At 36.9% G+C, this 15,273-nt stretch overlaps 1 protein-coding gene across 2 annotated transcripts in view; it reads right to left on the bottom strand.

Moving 5' to 3' along the window:
* Positions 1-12,014, bottom strand: part of LOC149841556 (FAD/NAD(P)-binding oxidoreductase family protein) — a 115,274-nt gene extending 103,260 nt beyond the window's left edge. Inside the window, exons 1-3 of one of the 2 annotated variants that reach the window (XR_016430718.1) lie at positions 11,733-12,014; positions 11,452-11,652; positions 10,813-10,974 (exon numbers count right to left, since the gene is read on the bottom strand). Coding sequence is in view for 1 of the 2 variants with exons in the window: in XM_089998525.1 (XP_089854651.1) it covers positions 10,813-10,974; positions 11,452-11,652; positions 11,733-11,848 (479 nt within the window). In the remaining variant the exon portion in view is untranslated. The remainder of the gene's footprint in view (positions 1-10,812; positions 10,975-11,451; positions 11,653-11,732) is intronic. The other variant, XM_089998525.1, reaches the window with a different exon arrangement.
* Between the last annotated feature and the right edge of the window lie 3,259 nt (positions 12,015-15,273).

The following is a 15,273-nucleotide window of genomic DNA, read 5'->3' as shown; positions in this document are numbered from 1 at the left end:
GAAGAAAAAGAACAAAAATCAAAATGGAGAAGAAAATACAAAATATATATATATATATAGTTTAAACCCTTTGAAATCTGTTTTGCTAAAACAACTTTTTAAACAACTTTTTTTTTAAAAAAAAAAAACATCGTTTTGTAAATTTCTAGAGTGGAGGGACCCGTGGAGAAAATGCCCAACGGATTTTTCCTAAGCGCAAGGGATCGAAGGGCGGAAGACCTTCGATCGGCTGCTCTTACCTTCCATCCGCCCATCGCCAACCGCCTGCCTTCCTCTTCCTCTTCCTCTCCCGATCACGAGCTCTTTCTCTCTCTCTCTCGCTCAATCCACCATTCGATCGACATCCATCAGCCTCAACCATCGATACCTAACTGCCCCTTCTCGATCCTTCTGAGGCTTATAAAAACAAAGCATCGAGGAAGGGGAAGACATCCATTTTTTTGGTGAACCACATCCATTTTGGATCCGTCTTCACCCCTCCTGGCTCGCCGCCCAATCTCCTTCTTCTCCTTCCTATTCCCTTGGTTTTCCCCATTTGGCTGAAGGAAGCCGACCAATCTCTGCAATAAGCAGCTCATTCTTTTGTTTTTCTGTATTTTCCTTGTTACATCTCCTATGTTTCTTCACGATTTTTCTCCTCTTCTTATTTTATTTTCGGATGCAATCCTGTATCGTTGATCTGCCTATCGTAGCCTCAATGATGTACATTGTTACAACAACATTGCCTCTAATGTTTACTGCATTTGGGGCTACAACAAAGTGCACGCATATTATTTTCATCTTCTTGGTTGATTTTCTGTTTAAATCCTTGATAATTTGCTTGAATGCACTTATTCATCGAGTTGCAACTTATATTTTCCATTTTCCATTACCTTAGTATTGTTTCCAGCATTTTGGTTGAGTTCATTTTATTTTATTTTTTATTTTATTTTTTATTTTTTTTTATCCTTCATCGGCTAGCATAAACACATCAATTCCTTCTGTTTTCACTTCCGCTCAGCATTGCGGTTTTATTACCCACATTCGGCATATGGTTTACTAGTTTCTAATCTGTTATAAAAACGCTTTTTTGTTTCATCGTGAGCATATCTCTGGAGCCATGGGGAGAATTCTAAATCATCACCTGTTGATGATTTGAAATCCCTTTCTCCATTGGGTGTCATCGTTCAGCAGTTAGGCGTATCATCATCTTCAGTTTAACGATCTGGGTGTTTTCTTTTTGTTTGTTCAATTCATCAATCTGGACATATCATTTTGTTGAGTGTTAATGCTTTAATGCCTAACATCGTATTTTGCATTTCTTGTTCCCCATTCGTCAACACTCCCTTCGCTGCATTCTCCAGTTTACACCTGCATACTTCAACTTATACCATCTGCATTTGCTTTAACTTCTTTTACTTGCTCCAGCATTTCACTATACTCCATCACCACTCTGCCTCAACAAGCATCCATTCGCTGCAACCCTACACTCACTCTCTGTATCTGCCTTCTTCATTCTTCTTATCGTCTTCTGCGATTTCACAATCAGAGCCATACAGATTGATTGATTGATTTCTCAGGGAGGATTTATCCTGCTACACTAGTTGCAGATTTATCCTGCGATTTCACAATCTGAGGGTCTATTTGCATCTTCTTCATTAAATTACAATAGTGACAGCAGGAGAAATTGTTACGCAAGTCGTGGAAATTGCTTAATGGGAGATGATATCCCCTGTTTCCAACATGCCTCACCGTCAAAAGAAGACAGCTATCTTTTCCAGGTGAAGCCTGTGATAAGCATGGTGAAGATGGCCAGAATTGTGATGAGAATGGCATCCACAATGATGAATTTATCTTCAGTAGCCTGACTTTAAAAAGAAATTCAAGATATCTGTAAAGCAAAGTGAAAAGGTATTTCAGTCCCTAACTACTCTCCAAAATCACATCTTAATGGCTATTCAAGGAAAAGGATCCAGGCCTTCAGCATAGAACCCATTTTGAACATAATCGGGTTTTTTTCTGTTTTAAGTTTCCTTTTCTCTATTAGTTTCCCTTTTAGATTCATTACATTAGTCACCTTGTTCTGTATATCCTATGCTATTAGCATCTCTAGAAATTTTATTTTTGAAAAGCTACAGGATTGCTCAAGAGAGAGTCTGTGGTAATAATGCCAACCCTTAGAGTGTAATTTGAAACGGATTATCAGAATGGAGGGACTCAGTGCAGATTTGTTCCTACCAACAGGATCCTCAAACCTGTACTGAATGAATGTGTGACACCAGTCGCTTGGTACTGGAGCTTGGCATTGGTTTTATGAGAAGATACAGAACTAACACTAGTTTTCCAGGAACTACATCCACCTTTGAGGATGTTAGTCGCAGTATGGAAAGCTTTGTGTAGAGTTGTGGATGATCCAGTCGAGAATGATATCCCTGTTTGCTTGCTTCTTGTGCGAATGGATATATTTCAGAATCAGGTTTGGCAACGCCTATAACCTTTATAGGGAGCACTACTTTGTTCGGTGAATTTTCAATTTCGTTCTAGATTCATTTGAACAGAGAACCACCTAGTGCCAGATTTTGGCTGGGAACTATAATGCTTAATAAAGAGATGCTTCTTATCATCAAAAGTTTGAATGGCAATAGATCAAAAGCCCGGTCGATCAAAGGATCAAAGAACATCTTGCTTCGTCTCCTGGGCATTCACTTAGCCTATCTTCACATACAACAGTCCATATATATCTCACACCACAGTACTGCTGTATATTATCAGTTTCATTCACATGGCACTCAGCATCCTCACATATCTCACCCTTACACAGCAAGCATAATCCAGCATACTCATACAGCTTCAATCCCCGGTAGCATCAACACCTTCACAGCATTTAGTTGAAATCACTTGGTGCCGTCATAATAGCCCATGTATATTATCTAGTAACAGTCCAGCCCTTGGATAAGCTGCATCTACATCTTTTCCCTTAATAATAACCTTATATGAGCATAAGTCATACCCATTCCCTCATCAACTGCAAGCATCACATTTTCATTTAGAAAATATATCGCATATATATCCTAAGTAGCTTAGGATATCATTTATATATTTCCACATCCATTCTTCATCATCATCTTGGGATATTACCTATACACTGATATTTCTTCTTCATTAGCTTAAAAATGTCATATTTTGCCATTTCCATTACATTTTCATTAGTATAAAATATATGTATAAGTCTTTTATCAATTACATTTTGGATTCAATAATATATTTTGCCAAATTCCTTCCATCTATATCTTTCATCTTGTACTAACTTGAATTTTGCAGGAATTAGGTAGAAAAAGTTATTCTCCTGCTTAGTTTAGTAATTTAAATTTCAAATCCCATTCAAAGTTGAAATAGTTAGAGATAAATGAGAAGTTTTACTTTTCAGCTCTTAGATTAGAATGTATGAGCATACAAATATCATAAATTGTTTGTTTCATTTTCTCTTTTATTTCAAAAAGTCACGGATGGGAACACGAATGGCACGTGCACCATTCTAATAAGAAGTGATTAAACCCTAAGTTGACGATTTGCATCAATGGCCAGAGTCAAGGTATGAACAAAACTTATGATTTTCATCTTTTATGGAATAATATTAGATCCACATTGGATCTTTTTCAAAAAATCATCATATTTTTCTAAATATTTTCCTCCTTTATCAGAGTTTAACTTAAAATTAACTCAAAATATATATCAATGGTCATAGTCAGTATATATTGAAAGTTAATTTCATTTTAAACTCTATAAAGGCACCAAAAATGTGTTTTATTCTTCATTTGAATTTAAATATGATTATTATATAATACATTTTATGACTATAGTCAGAAATGTATTATATCTTCAATCTTATTTCAATTCACTTAAAGAATGAAATATGTTTTTCAAATCCAATTTCAAATTCTTTAATTCATTTCATCATTTAGGATAAAATTACATCATATTTTCAAAATTCTTTTTCAAAATCCAAGTAATTTTGAGATATATTTCTAAATATCTTCTTCATTTCTCAAACCAATATTCAATTTCTATTTCAATTCATCTTTCTATCTTATTTCAAAATTCAATTTCAAAGTCCCATTTGACTTTGAAAATTCGAATTCACTTCTATATTCCGATTCAAAATCCAATTTCAAAGTTCAATTCAAGCTTTGAAATTCCAAGATTCATCACCTGATTTTAAAAATGCCAGTTTTAAAATCAAGTTTTATTCTTTATTCTTCACTTCAGGTTCCCAAATCTTCCAGATCATCTTCTGATTTCAGAATTCAAGTCTGAATTTAAGATTTATTTTTTATTTCTCAAAATTCCAAAATTCTAAGTTTTAAATCCTAAATCGGACTTTAAAAATTAGTATTCACTCCGAAAATTGATTTTTCTTAAAATTCCTCCTTTTTTTATTTTAAAATCGATTCAGGATTTCTCAGATCCAATTCTGAGTTTCATCTGGATTTCTAAAACTCAGATCCATCTTCAAAATCCCATTTGGATTTTCAAAATCCCATTTGGATTTTCAAAATCCAAGTCCATCTTCAAAATCCCATTTAGGATTTTCAAAATCCAAGTCCATCTTGGATTCCAGACTTCGAATCCAAACCCACCTTGGATTCAGATTTTCAAATCCAAGTCCATCTTGGATTCCAGACTTCGAATCCAATTCCATTTAGGATTCCAGATTCAAGTCCATCTTGGATTCCAGACTTCGGATCCAATTCCATTTAGGATTCCAGATTCCGGATTCAATTCCATCTTGGATTCCAGACTTTGGATTCAATTCCATTTAGAATTCTAGATTTCGGATTCAACTTCATCTTGGATTCCAGTCTTTGGATCAAATTTCATTTAGTATTCCAGATTTCAGATCAAAATTCCATTCCAGATTTCAAATCCAGTTTCATTTCCAACTCTCATTTCCAAAGCCAATTTCAAATCTATTTCTCAAATCTAAATTCAAATTCAATTCCTATTTTTAGGTTCTGAACTCAAAATTTTCTTTTTCAAAATCGATTCCTGAAAATCAATCCAAATTCAAAGTCCATTCTAACTTTGAAAATTCAATTCCCTTTCAAAATTTCATCTCAAAATTCGAAATCTAGATTCAAAACCAAATTCAAAGTTCATTATAACTTTGAAAATTCATTTTCACTTCAAAAATTCTATCCCAGTTTCAAATCTCCCCTTTTCTTCATTTCTTCAAAATTCACGATTTATTTTCAAGTCTCTGATTATTCCAAGACTTGGAATTTCAAGTCTCTTCTTCCAGATCTATTTCCAATTCTAAGTTAGATTCAAAAATCTAAGTTTCAATTTCAAACCTTTGAATCAATTCTTCACTCCATTTAACAAATTTGAGGTGAAGCTCCATACTCTTGATAAAATGGAACTTGGGTTCAATTCACTTATTCTGGAGTTTCCATTAAGAACCTGAAACAGCCCTAAGGGCATTGGATGTGTATGAATCAGAGGTTGGCCTTGGTGTCTATTTTTATATTTACTGTAAATGATGATGACGATAGAGGGTCCTCTTTTACAGGCCAATGTGGATCCTCAATCATTTTCAATATTGCAATCCTATCGCCTTTTGTGATCTCAAGTTCCTGATGATAAAAAATTGTAAGTTGGGAAAGGTTTCACTTACCCAGATTTTGTGAAATCCCTTTTGATATATGTGGAGATGTTGTATACGAGTCTTAATCGTCCTTTGCTTGGAGGAAAGGTAAAGTTTAAACAAGTTGTCTGATCTCCATAGCTCGAATCACACCGTCGTGTATTCAAGTATGCAAATAAAAATCAAATGTTTAGACAAGTTGTCTGATCTCCATAGCTCGAATCGCACCGTCGTGTATTCAAGTATGTAAATAAAAATCAAATGTGTATAAGCACCAATCAAAATATTAAACAACAACAACAACAACAACTACGCCTTCATCCCAAAACAATTGGGGTCAGCGATATGAACCAAAAAAGAAATTCATTTTGGGTCTTCCACATGAATCCTTTTCCTCCAATCATTTCTATCCAACGCCATGTCCTCGGTGAGGTTCAAAGCATTCATATCCTTTCCTATCATCTCCATCCAAGTCTTCCTAGGCCTACCCCGACCTCTTTTAACTAATATATTTTCCCATTTCTCCAACCTTCTAACTGGAGCATCATTAGGCCTTCGCCGAATATGTCCAAACCATCGTAAACGATTCTCTCGCATCTTATTTTCAATGGGTGCAACACCTACCTTCTTACGTATCTCTTCATTCCGAATCTTATCTTTTATTGTATTTCCACACATCCATCTAAGCATCCGCATCTCAGCTACACTCATTTTTTGAATATGATGTCTCTTGGCAGCCCAACATTCCGTACCATATAGTAAAGCGGGTCTAATAGTCGTCCTATAAAATTTTCCCTTCAACCGCAATGGCAAATCAAAATATTAAATAAAATCAAAATAAACAAACTAAAGATTTGGAAAGTACTTTTTTTCATACTCGAGGGTCCATTTTATTCTTTTTCGCTCTTTTTAGTCCGTCAATACCTTTTCGTAGGTACGAGGGTTTTTCAATGGCTTCAAGATAGAGTGCAGACAGGGCTTGAGTAGGCTTCTTCGACAGGACCAGCACTCAGGTATGTTATTTCCAAATTTTTGAATTCCCAAGACTATAGGGGGCTACCCCTATTTATAGGAATTCTATAATGGGAAATGGATCTAAGAATTTTTAGGTTTAAATCTAACCGATATGGATATGTTATTATCCTTATGAAAGATAAGACTCATCCAAGAAGGGTACTACTTTGGGTAGGATAGGATTTAAGAATATTCATTTTTTTAGGCTCTAAGGAGACAAAGATAAACTTTTGGGTGGTTTCTATCCAAATGGCATGTGTGGATGGGGTTTCTACAGGTTTTCTACGGATTGGATAATGGAATTTCATATCTTTATGTTTAAATCGGGTCATACTTCAGATCCATTATGATATAGTAACTTATTTTAGCCATAACTTTATATCCAGATGTCAGATTGAGACACTGTTTGGTGTTTTGGAAAGCTAAATCCTCAACTTTAATTCATCTTTTAAGTGCAAAACCAAATTCAATCGTTTTAGTGATCAAAATGCACTCAAAGTGGGACCTACCTAAAAAAAGGATTTTCATTTAACAAGTTACATTGTTTTCATCATAACTTCCTACTCTGATATCATATTGACCAGATTTTTAGCGTGTTAAAAAGCTAAGATCCTCTAGTTTAATTAATATTTTGAACAAAAGTCTAGAGGATGTCGTTTTGGACTCCAAAAGTTTAAACTTGAACTTTATAATGACCTGGTCAAAATTCATATCCTAATACAAATTCAACCTCATCAGGTCCTTGCTGATCCTGAATTGCAATTTCAATGTGGTTTTTACTTAATAGCTCACTGCATTTCATTTTAAATATCTACAGACAATCTTCTCTAAGCACATTCCTTGGCAGCCTTACGAGAATTCTACTACTTGCTTCTCTATTCTACTCACCCTTTCCCTAGTAACCCTGATAGCCATATCTCTTGGTTGGCTACATCATGTCTAGACGAACAACATATTTTCCAACTACATGATCATTATTTTAAGCAACCAACTGAACTCTTTGATGTTGATTCTTTCCTGAACTATGTGATGATTGGATCAACTTATCCAAACTTGACCTTCTTTCCCTGCCTTTAATGACAATGTAGAATGTTATAAGTCTTGATGCATTTATTACAGAAGGAACGGAATGCATTCTAGTAGAGATTGGGTTAGGGATGAACTTTTTGTCCTTATAGCTTTCTAATGTTGTTGTGTTGTACTTATTAGCTATAGTTTGGTTATCTTGAATGTGGATTCCCTATCTTGCCCTTTCTTGTGGGATACATTCTTGATGAAGTAAAGCAGGCGTTTGGTGGTTTGTCAGGTTCTCTTAAGGTTGAAGGGATTTTCTTGGGACAACACTTGGTGTGGCCCATGTTCTCTACATCAAAATTCGACATATATTTGCGTGATCATGTCACCCGAGCTAGAACTCGACGGTTGCAGGACATCCACCGCACGTTCGGGTCTCAAAGCCTCTCAAATGTGCACGGGAGGCTGGTACAGTAGTAGGGAGGGTCTCAACACATAGGGGATGACCTATGAACGTCACCCACAATGGAAGGAATAGCAGCAAGGGGGAATATGCTTCAAGTACGTTCAACAGACGTGGAGGAACCCTCGGGAGGCTTATTGATTCCCTGGTAGAGTGACAAGACCTCCAACGATCTAAGCAGACCCTTGGGAGTCTACTAGGCCTTCAAATATGCCCTTGGACATCTGCTACAAGGTATGGAAGGCTCTAACATGTTGTTGGGACAGATCTGGTCTTCCAAAACATAAAGAAAGGCTGCAGTGACCAAGGACCGGCTCCAGTACTCTCGATATGGGTTGTGGAGCTTCTAGAGGTTTACGGCCACTACGTGAGGGCACCACAACCTCTACGCCACCCCTGGGAGGGAATGAGAGAGAGAGGTGAGAGAGAAAGGGGTGTGAAAGAGAGGGAGAGAGAGAGAGTGTGTGTGGTTCACGCCCAAAACAAAGGGCTTCACGTCAATGCAATGGGGGGAAGGCCCAAGGCAAGCGACTTAAGTGACTGGAAAGGAAAGAAAGGGTGAGAGGTGGAAAGAGAGAGAGAGAGAGAGAGAGAAGGGAAAGAAAGGACAAGGGGTAGAAGACAAAGGCAAGAGGGGGGAAAGAGGAAAAAGAAAGAATGAGAGAGAGAAAGGGAAAGAGAGAGAGGGGGGCGTCCCCTTGGGAGGAGGAGAGAGAGAAGAGATACTAAAAAAACTTAAGAATTAAGTTCATAAACTTGGGCTCTCTCATAAGTTGCTTATATAGAGAGAGTTGCCCTAACGAGATCCGGGTCACCACAAGTTGGGCCTCTGATCTTATTCCAACAATCAACTCAAATTCAAATGCCATAAATTAAAAAGACTAAACAAACCAAAAGTTATGCCTAAAGGACTTGTGCACCGAGCGCCTAGCTCAGTGTGGGTGTGTTCATGCCTGGGGCGTGGGTGAGTCTCCTTGGGTTGCATCAGTTCTACCACCCTTCCCATCTACTTGCCAACAAGGGGAAAAGTGCAAAAACTTCCGCAATGTATCCTCCCACATCCAAGTTGCTTATTTGGGCCCGCTTTCATCCCATGCAATCAAGAACTTGTGCCTGAATCGCTCCATGCGGGCACGCTCTCATCAAGGGCATCAAACTCACTCGTAGGGGGATCTCCTCGAAATGGTTTCAACCGGGTGAACCAACGCAGTAGGGGGGAACTTCAAACGATATGCTGACTTGCCAAGCCTCTTTTCTACTTGATACAAGCCATAAAACTTTGGAAAACTTATACTCGAATTACTTCAAGAAGATCAAAGTTCGCTTCGTCCAACATAGTGTCATAAAATCACACAACTCCAAAAAATGGCAAAGGGTTCCATATTCTGTCATTCTTGTGAAAAATGTAATTTCCTTATGACTCACTATTAGTCTCAAAAGTCCACTTCACACAATCAATGAATAACTCATGCCTCTTTAGTCTTCAACATATAACACCTTTTCAAAATATAACCCTTTTTCAAAAGGCTTCTAAACAAGGAAGGACAAATCACATTGTGTTGGTAAACTCCTTTTGCTTCTTTTTGTGTGTGTGTGTGTGTGCGCGTATGTGTGTGTGTGTGTGTGTGTGTGGTCAAGTAGCATATTTTACAATTACAACCCCATGGTAAGTGTCAAAAATATACCTCTAGCATAAGTTACTTTGGTTGCAAACAAGGAGCCTTATAATTCTTTTTAAATATTTCGCACACCAATAAAGCATTTCTATGCTTTTACTCACGTCATGTTTTAGTATGGACATGTGCATAAAGACAAGGCTCATCAAAGGAGGAAGTTGGGATATCTTCATAGACTGAATAATGGTACTCCTATTTCCTCAATAAACAGTAAAGATTAATATCCCTTGGATTCAAATAAGGTTCAATCACATCACTGTTTATCTCAGTGAAAGCTAAAAAGAAAACTTAGTGTCAAAGCTTTCAGCAAAATTATTTGATTTTCTTCAAAGCAAGAAGACAGTTACATGTCTCCTTCATGACTAAGAGGAGTACGAGTCTCATAATCAGGAGCCAGATATGGATCGTGCCCAATTTAGAATGATCATTAGATTTTTAAACTTCTTCAATTGTTGGTAGTTGTGTTTCCCTCCAACTAAAACAATCTAAAAAGTATTTTGTTTATACTTTATTTTCAAATGATCAATTTACTTTCCTAAGGGCTTTATTTGTGAGTGACTTTAGTAGGTTGACTTGGATGTACTTCATGAAATTAAAAAAAAAAACATTTGAAACATCTAATTTGAGTTATTAGGTTAATAAGAAAAGCAAGGCAGGGTGAGATTATGGTCGTTGACAGCCCAAAGTTGAATGGTGATTGAGCAAAATATCCCACAATCAGAAGGCATATCACCAGATTTTGCATTTTCGTAAGGATTAATCCTCTATTTTGCTCTCAAACAGATAGCTTAACTAAAAGTTTCTATGAGAATCAGTGTGTGCTCTTTATGTGGATCAAAAGAGTCAAATTTTACCTGAACTTTGTTCACAAGAATGTAAACACTTGATCAAATCTGTCACCAAAATATCATCATTGATGGGCTAAAATTTGAGCTTTTCAAGATGTGCACCAAGCGTAACTTGAGAAAGAAGATGAAGGAACTCAATGTAAAACCGTACTACATTTGATCTACAATCGGTACCTTGGGTAGGCAATAGCATCACGTCTCGAGAATTTTGAGATTTCTGCATAATTCAATGTTTCATCAGGTCCTAGAAGAAGATAGCGTCCATCCAAACAAGGAGTGAATGATGATGGATTCCTTTTCAACAGCTTTAAGCCATGTCTTGGCAACTCGAGCTCCCTAGACAAAATCAACGTGGTAAACAGTTAAATCAATCAAGAAATACTATGAGACATGAGACACAGGGTGCTGGACCAGCAACCATGACATCTTCCAAGGATTGAAAACGGTACAAGGCTCTACTTAAAGACCGCGATATACCTAATCTGCAGACAGATAAGATGTAGAAATACACAAAGCAAACGATGCAACGCTTTAGGGACCTACACTCAAGAGAACAACTGTCCAAGAACGAGTAATGGGCGGATGATTGGATCACCTGTCAACGCTAGGAATGAGAAAATGGAGAAATTTGTCCAGGTAAAAGGATAATAACAAGTTCCTCTAGAAAAATTGCAAGAACGATTAGCTATATAGTGAACGCGTTAACAGTGATGAAGAGCCAGGAAATAGGACCGAGAGATGATGCCGATTACTGGTTAGCCCACGGTTTATTTGGGCACGGAAAAGAGCAGCGAAGCGTGAGATTGTACTGACCGGATGATGCAAGGGCGGAGCAGGCTTTGTAGGTAACTGCATCGAGAAAACTTGAAACCAGGGATAAGCTCCTCGGTTACGGCAGCTCCTCCAAGGACATGGCGTCTCTCAAGGACGGCCACTTTCAGGCCCGATTTGGCGAGGTAAGCAGCAGCAGTCAGACCGTTGTGCCCTCCACCTATGACCAGGGCATCCCATTTCCTGTTGAGAACATCGGATGAGATGAGAAGGGCCCGGGAACAATGAGATAAGGCTCCACGGATACAGATTGCGGAGCCAACCTTTGAGTGAGAAAGTGAGTGCCTTGAAGTTTGGCATCGGTGTGTATTGTGAAGATCGATGATCGACTAGCATTTAAATGGGGTACAGTCGACACGATTGCCCTTTTCTTCCACATCCCGCAGCACGAGAGAGAGAGAGAGAGAGTTTAGGGTTTCATTACAACCCTACTTCTCCCGGCGAACTCGCTCGTCCTACCGGCTACCGCATTCTGCATAATACATCAAGGGTCTCAGCGTTGAAGATCTCGTTTTAATGTTTAGACCTTGTGTGGATGAGAAGGGGTGAAATCGAGTTTTTAAGAAGCCTAATTTTACTCAAAACCAACTCTTGGGAGAGGGGGTTGTGTGTTCTCCCCCGAAGACCCGTGCAGGTTATATGTTCCCCACCCCCCGGAAACAGTGTGTGTGTGTTCGGGTCCGAATGAGCGCCATTTATATAAGCAGGTGGGGATCGTATCCCATTGTGTCAGCATCACTTAGCGAGTCCGGTGTGATTGCAAAAAGTTAAGTACTCTTTTCCACCACTAAACGACAGTTAAAAAAAATGACAAAAATGACTTTCATCTAGAAAAGTGAAACGATGATTCGAAAAAATGACAAAAATGTCCTCTTTCCAGAATGTCGAGGATGATGTTAACTCTTAAAAGTTCAAACATTTTGTTTTCACCCTAAACTGTAAACTTTTGCACCATCTGTTGTAACAGAAGATCTTTTTGACGATGCACCATTTGTCGTCATATGTTGTCATCGGAACACCTTTTGTTGTTGTCTGCTACCGTCGGAGCACCCTTTTCAGTCGTATGTTGCTGCCGGAGCAACATTTCTCATTGTTTGCTGCTGTGAGAGCACCATTTGTCGTCATCTATTGTCCTTGGAGCATCCTTTGTCATCGTCTGCATAGTGACAGCATCGTTGCCACCATCAGTTGCATCTACCTCTGGGTGTTTCTCCTCCACTATCGAATTACCAAAACTCGTATCATTTTTGTGAGATCCGTGTAAGGTTTCATTATGCAAACAAATTGATTTGTAAATCTGAATGTTAAATCTTAAAAGTGGTTGTACTATTCATGTTAAATAACACTTATTTTCATACTGAAACAAATCGATTTGTACATATCCAACTTTTGGGTGTCGAAAAATAGTTAGTACGATTTCTTCTTATGAAGCAACAATGATTTATATGTTTGAAGCAGTAACGATTTAATGAAATTACTACGATTTGCACTTAAGTTTGATGAATCGTATATCAATGTTTACGTATGAAGCACAAACGTTACAATGATATGTACTTATAAAGGTTGAGATTTCTACAACGATTTGTAAGTTTGAAGCAACAACGATTTATACATTTAAAGTAGTAGCGATTTGTACTTAAGTTTGCTAAATCTTACAACGATGTTTACTTACGAAGCCAAATATTGCGATGATTTGTAATGTTGGTGATTGTTTAATGAATGGGATAATTTGTATTGTTATATACTTTGGGAGGCGATTGTAACATATAATGATATGGTTAAATTTATGTGTTGTGCATGTTAGCAATCAATAAAAGCTCGTCAAACAAGAAATCATCTGTCGTTTAATGGGATGACTATTACAAAAGTTATCGACCAGACTCATCTATATGAGTTTATGAAATATACCAAAATATAACGAAGATTGAGAATAATAAAGATAGAGACAAAGCGTTTGAATTGTATAATGTGAAGCTTTATCCATTAGATATTGAGGCGGACTCTATCTCGATTTTATCCTTTACCCTGTTTCTCACTTGTTTTCGAAAACCTTCTCATTTGACTTTCAAAAGAGCCAAAATTTCAGACTCTTAGCTGAATTAGGACTCTTTTTCAGAATCCCAGTCAAATCAGGACTCTATGTGTTATTGCTATTTCTACATATTTTTTAGAAAACCTTTTAAAATCTTTTATTTTGACACAAAATTTCATAGTTTCAATCGGATTAGGACTCTTCTTCGAAGTTTCAGTCGGATTAGGACTCTATCTTTTGTTGTTGTTTTCACCTATTTTTTAGGAAATCTTCTAAAATCTTTTGAAAGAAGTAAAAAACTCGGAGTTTTAGTTGAACCATGACTCTAATCAAAGAGTCCCAACTGGATCAGGACTCTGATCCTGACATCAATTTTGAGAGAATCTTTCAAAAATCTCTTTATTTATCTTTTAAAAAACCAAATTTCAAAATTGGTACAATTTTATCACAGAGTTTCAAAATTTTTTGACTCTATCATAGAATCTTAATCGAATCAAGACTCTATCCTGGTTTCATTTTCTTGTTTCATTTCTACTTGTTTTCAAAAGTCCTTTTAAAACCTCATCATTTGCTTCCCGAAAAAAAAATTCCTTAAAGTTCTAGTCGAATTAGGACTCTTTTTTAGAGTCCTAATCAGATCGACTCTGAACCAGACTTCAATTTCTATCTTATTTTCACCTGTTTTCTAAAACTCTCTTATTTGTTTTCTCAGAAAACCCAAAACTTTAGAAGTTTTAGTCAAATTAAGACTTTGTTTCAGAGTCCCAGTTGAATCACGACTCTAATTCTGGTTTCAGTTTTCATCTTGTTCTCACCTACTTTGCGAAAAGCTTCAAAATCTTATTGTTTGTTCAAAATTCGGAGAGTTCTAGTCAAATTAGGACTCTGTCCCCAGAATTCTAGTTGGACCAAAACTCTTCAATTTCACTGCTTGTTGTCATTTCCACTGATTTTAAAAAATTCTTTCATCTGTTTTCCAAAAAATACCAAGAATTTAGAATTTTAGTTCGATCAGGACTCTGTCTCAGAGTCTTAATGCAATCAGAACTCTATCATGATTATTGTTTCTACCTCTGTTTCTATTTTTTTCACTTGTTTTTCAAAAATTAGCCATTTTGCAGAGTTCCAGTTGATTCAGGACTCTATTTCAGAGTTTCGGTTGAGTTAGGACTTTAACCCTGACTGTATTTTCTGACTTATTTTCATCAGTTTTGATAAAATATTTCAAAAGCTTATTTAGTCGGCTTTTAAAAAAACTAAATCTCAGAGTTTTAATTGGTTCAGGACTATGGTCCAGAGTTTTATTCCGCTCAGGACTCTATTTTCAAAACCTCAGATTTTCATCTGTCGATTTTAACTCTATTTTAAAACCATTTTCAGTCTTTATTTCAACTTTTTCAAAACTCTGATGTGGAGCCCACTCAGTTGGCACCATGTCTGGAAGAGTTTCGATCCAGTTAGAACTCTATTTGGTTTAAAAACTTTCAATTTTTATTCCAATTTTGAACCTCTTTTGAAAACCTTTCATTTTCAAGTTTTAAAAATGTTTTTGAAAAACCAAGTGGGGTCCACTCTAGGTGGCGCCACATTTGGAAAAGGTCAAAGATCATTTAGGGTTTTGTCAGTGTCCTAACTAGGTTAGAAGTTTAGGATGTTCAAAATTGATTTTAAAATTTATATTCTCACTTGGATTTTTAACTTTGTATTTAAAGCTTTCAAAATCAAAATTTCAAAAAACAAATATGGGCCATACTAGGTGGCGCCACATTTGG

This window comes from Nuphar pumila, chromosome 3 (assembly GCF_984573655.1).
Source record: "Nuphar pumila chromosome 3, dmNupPumi1.hap1.1, whole genome shotgun sequence".
NCBI classification, from domain to species: domain Eukaryota; kingdom Viridiplantae; phylum Streptophyta; class Magnoliopsida; order Nymphaeales; family Nymphaeaceae; genus Nuphar; species Nuphar pumila.
This window is presented reverse-complemented; position numbering and strand designations above follow the sequence as displayed.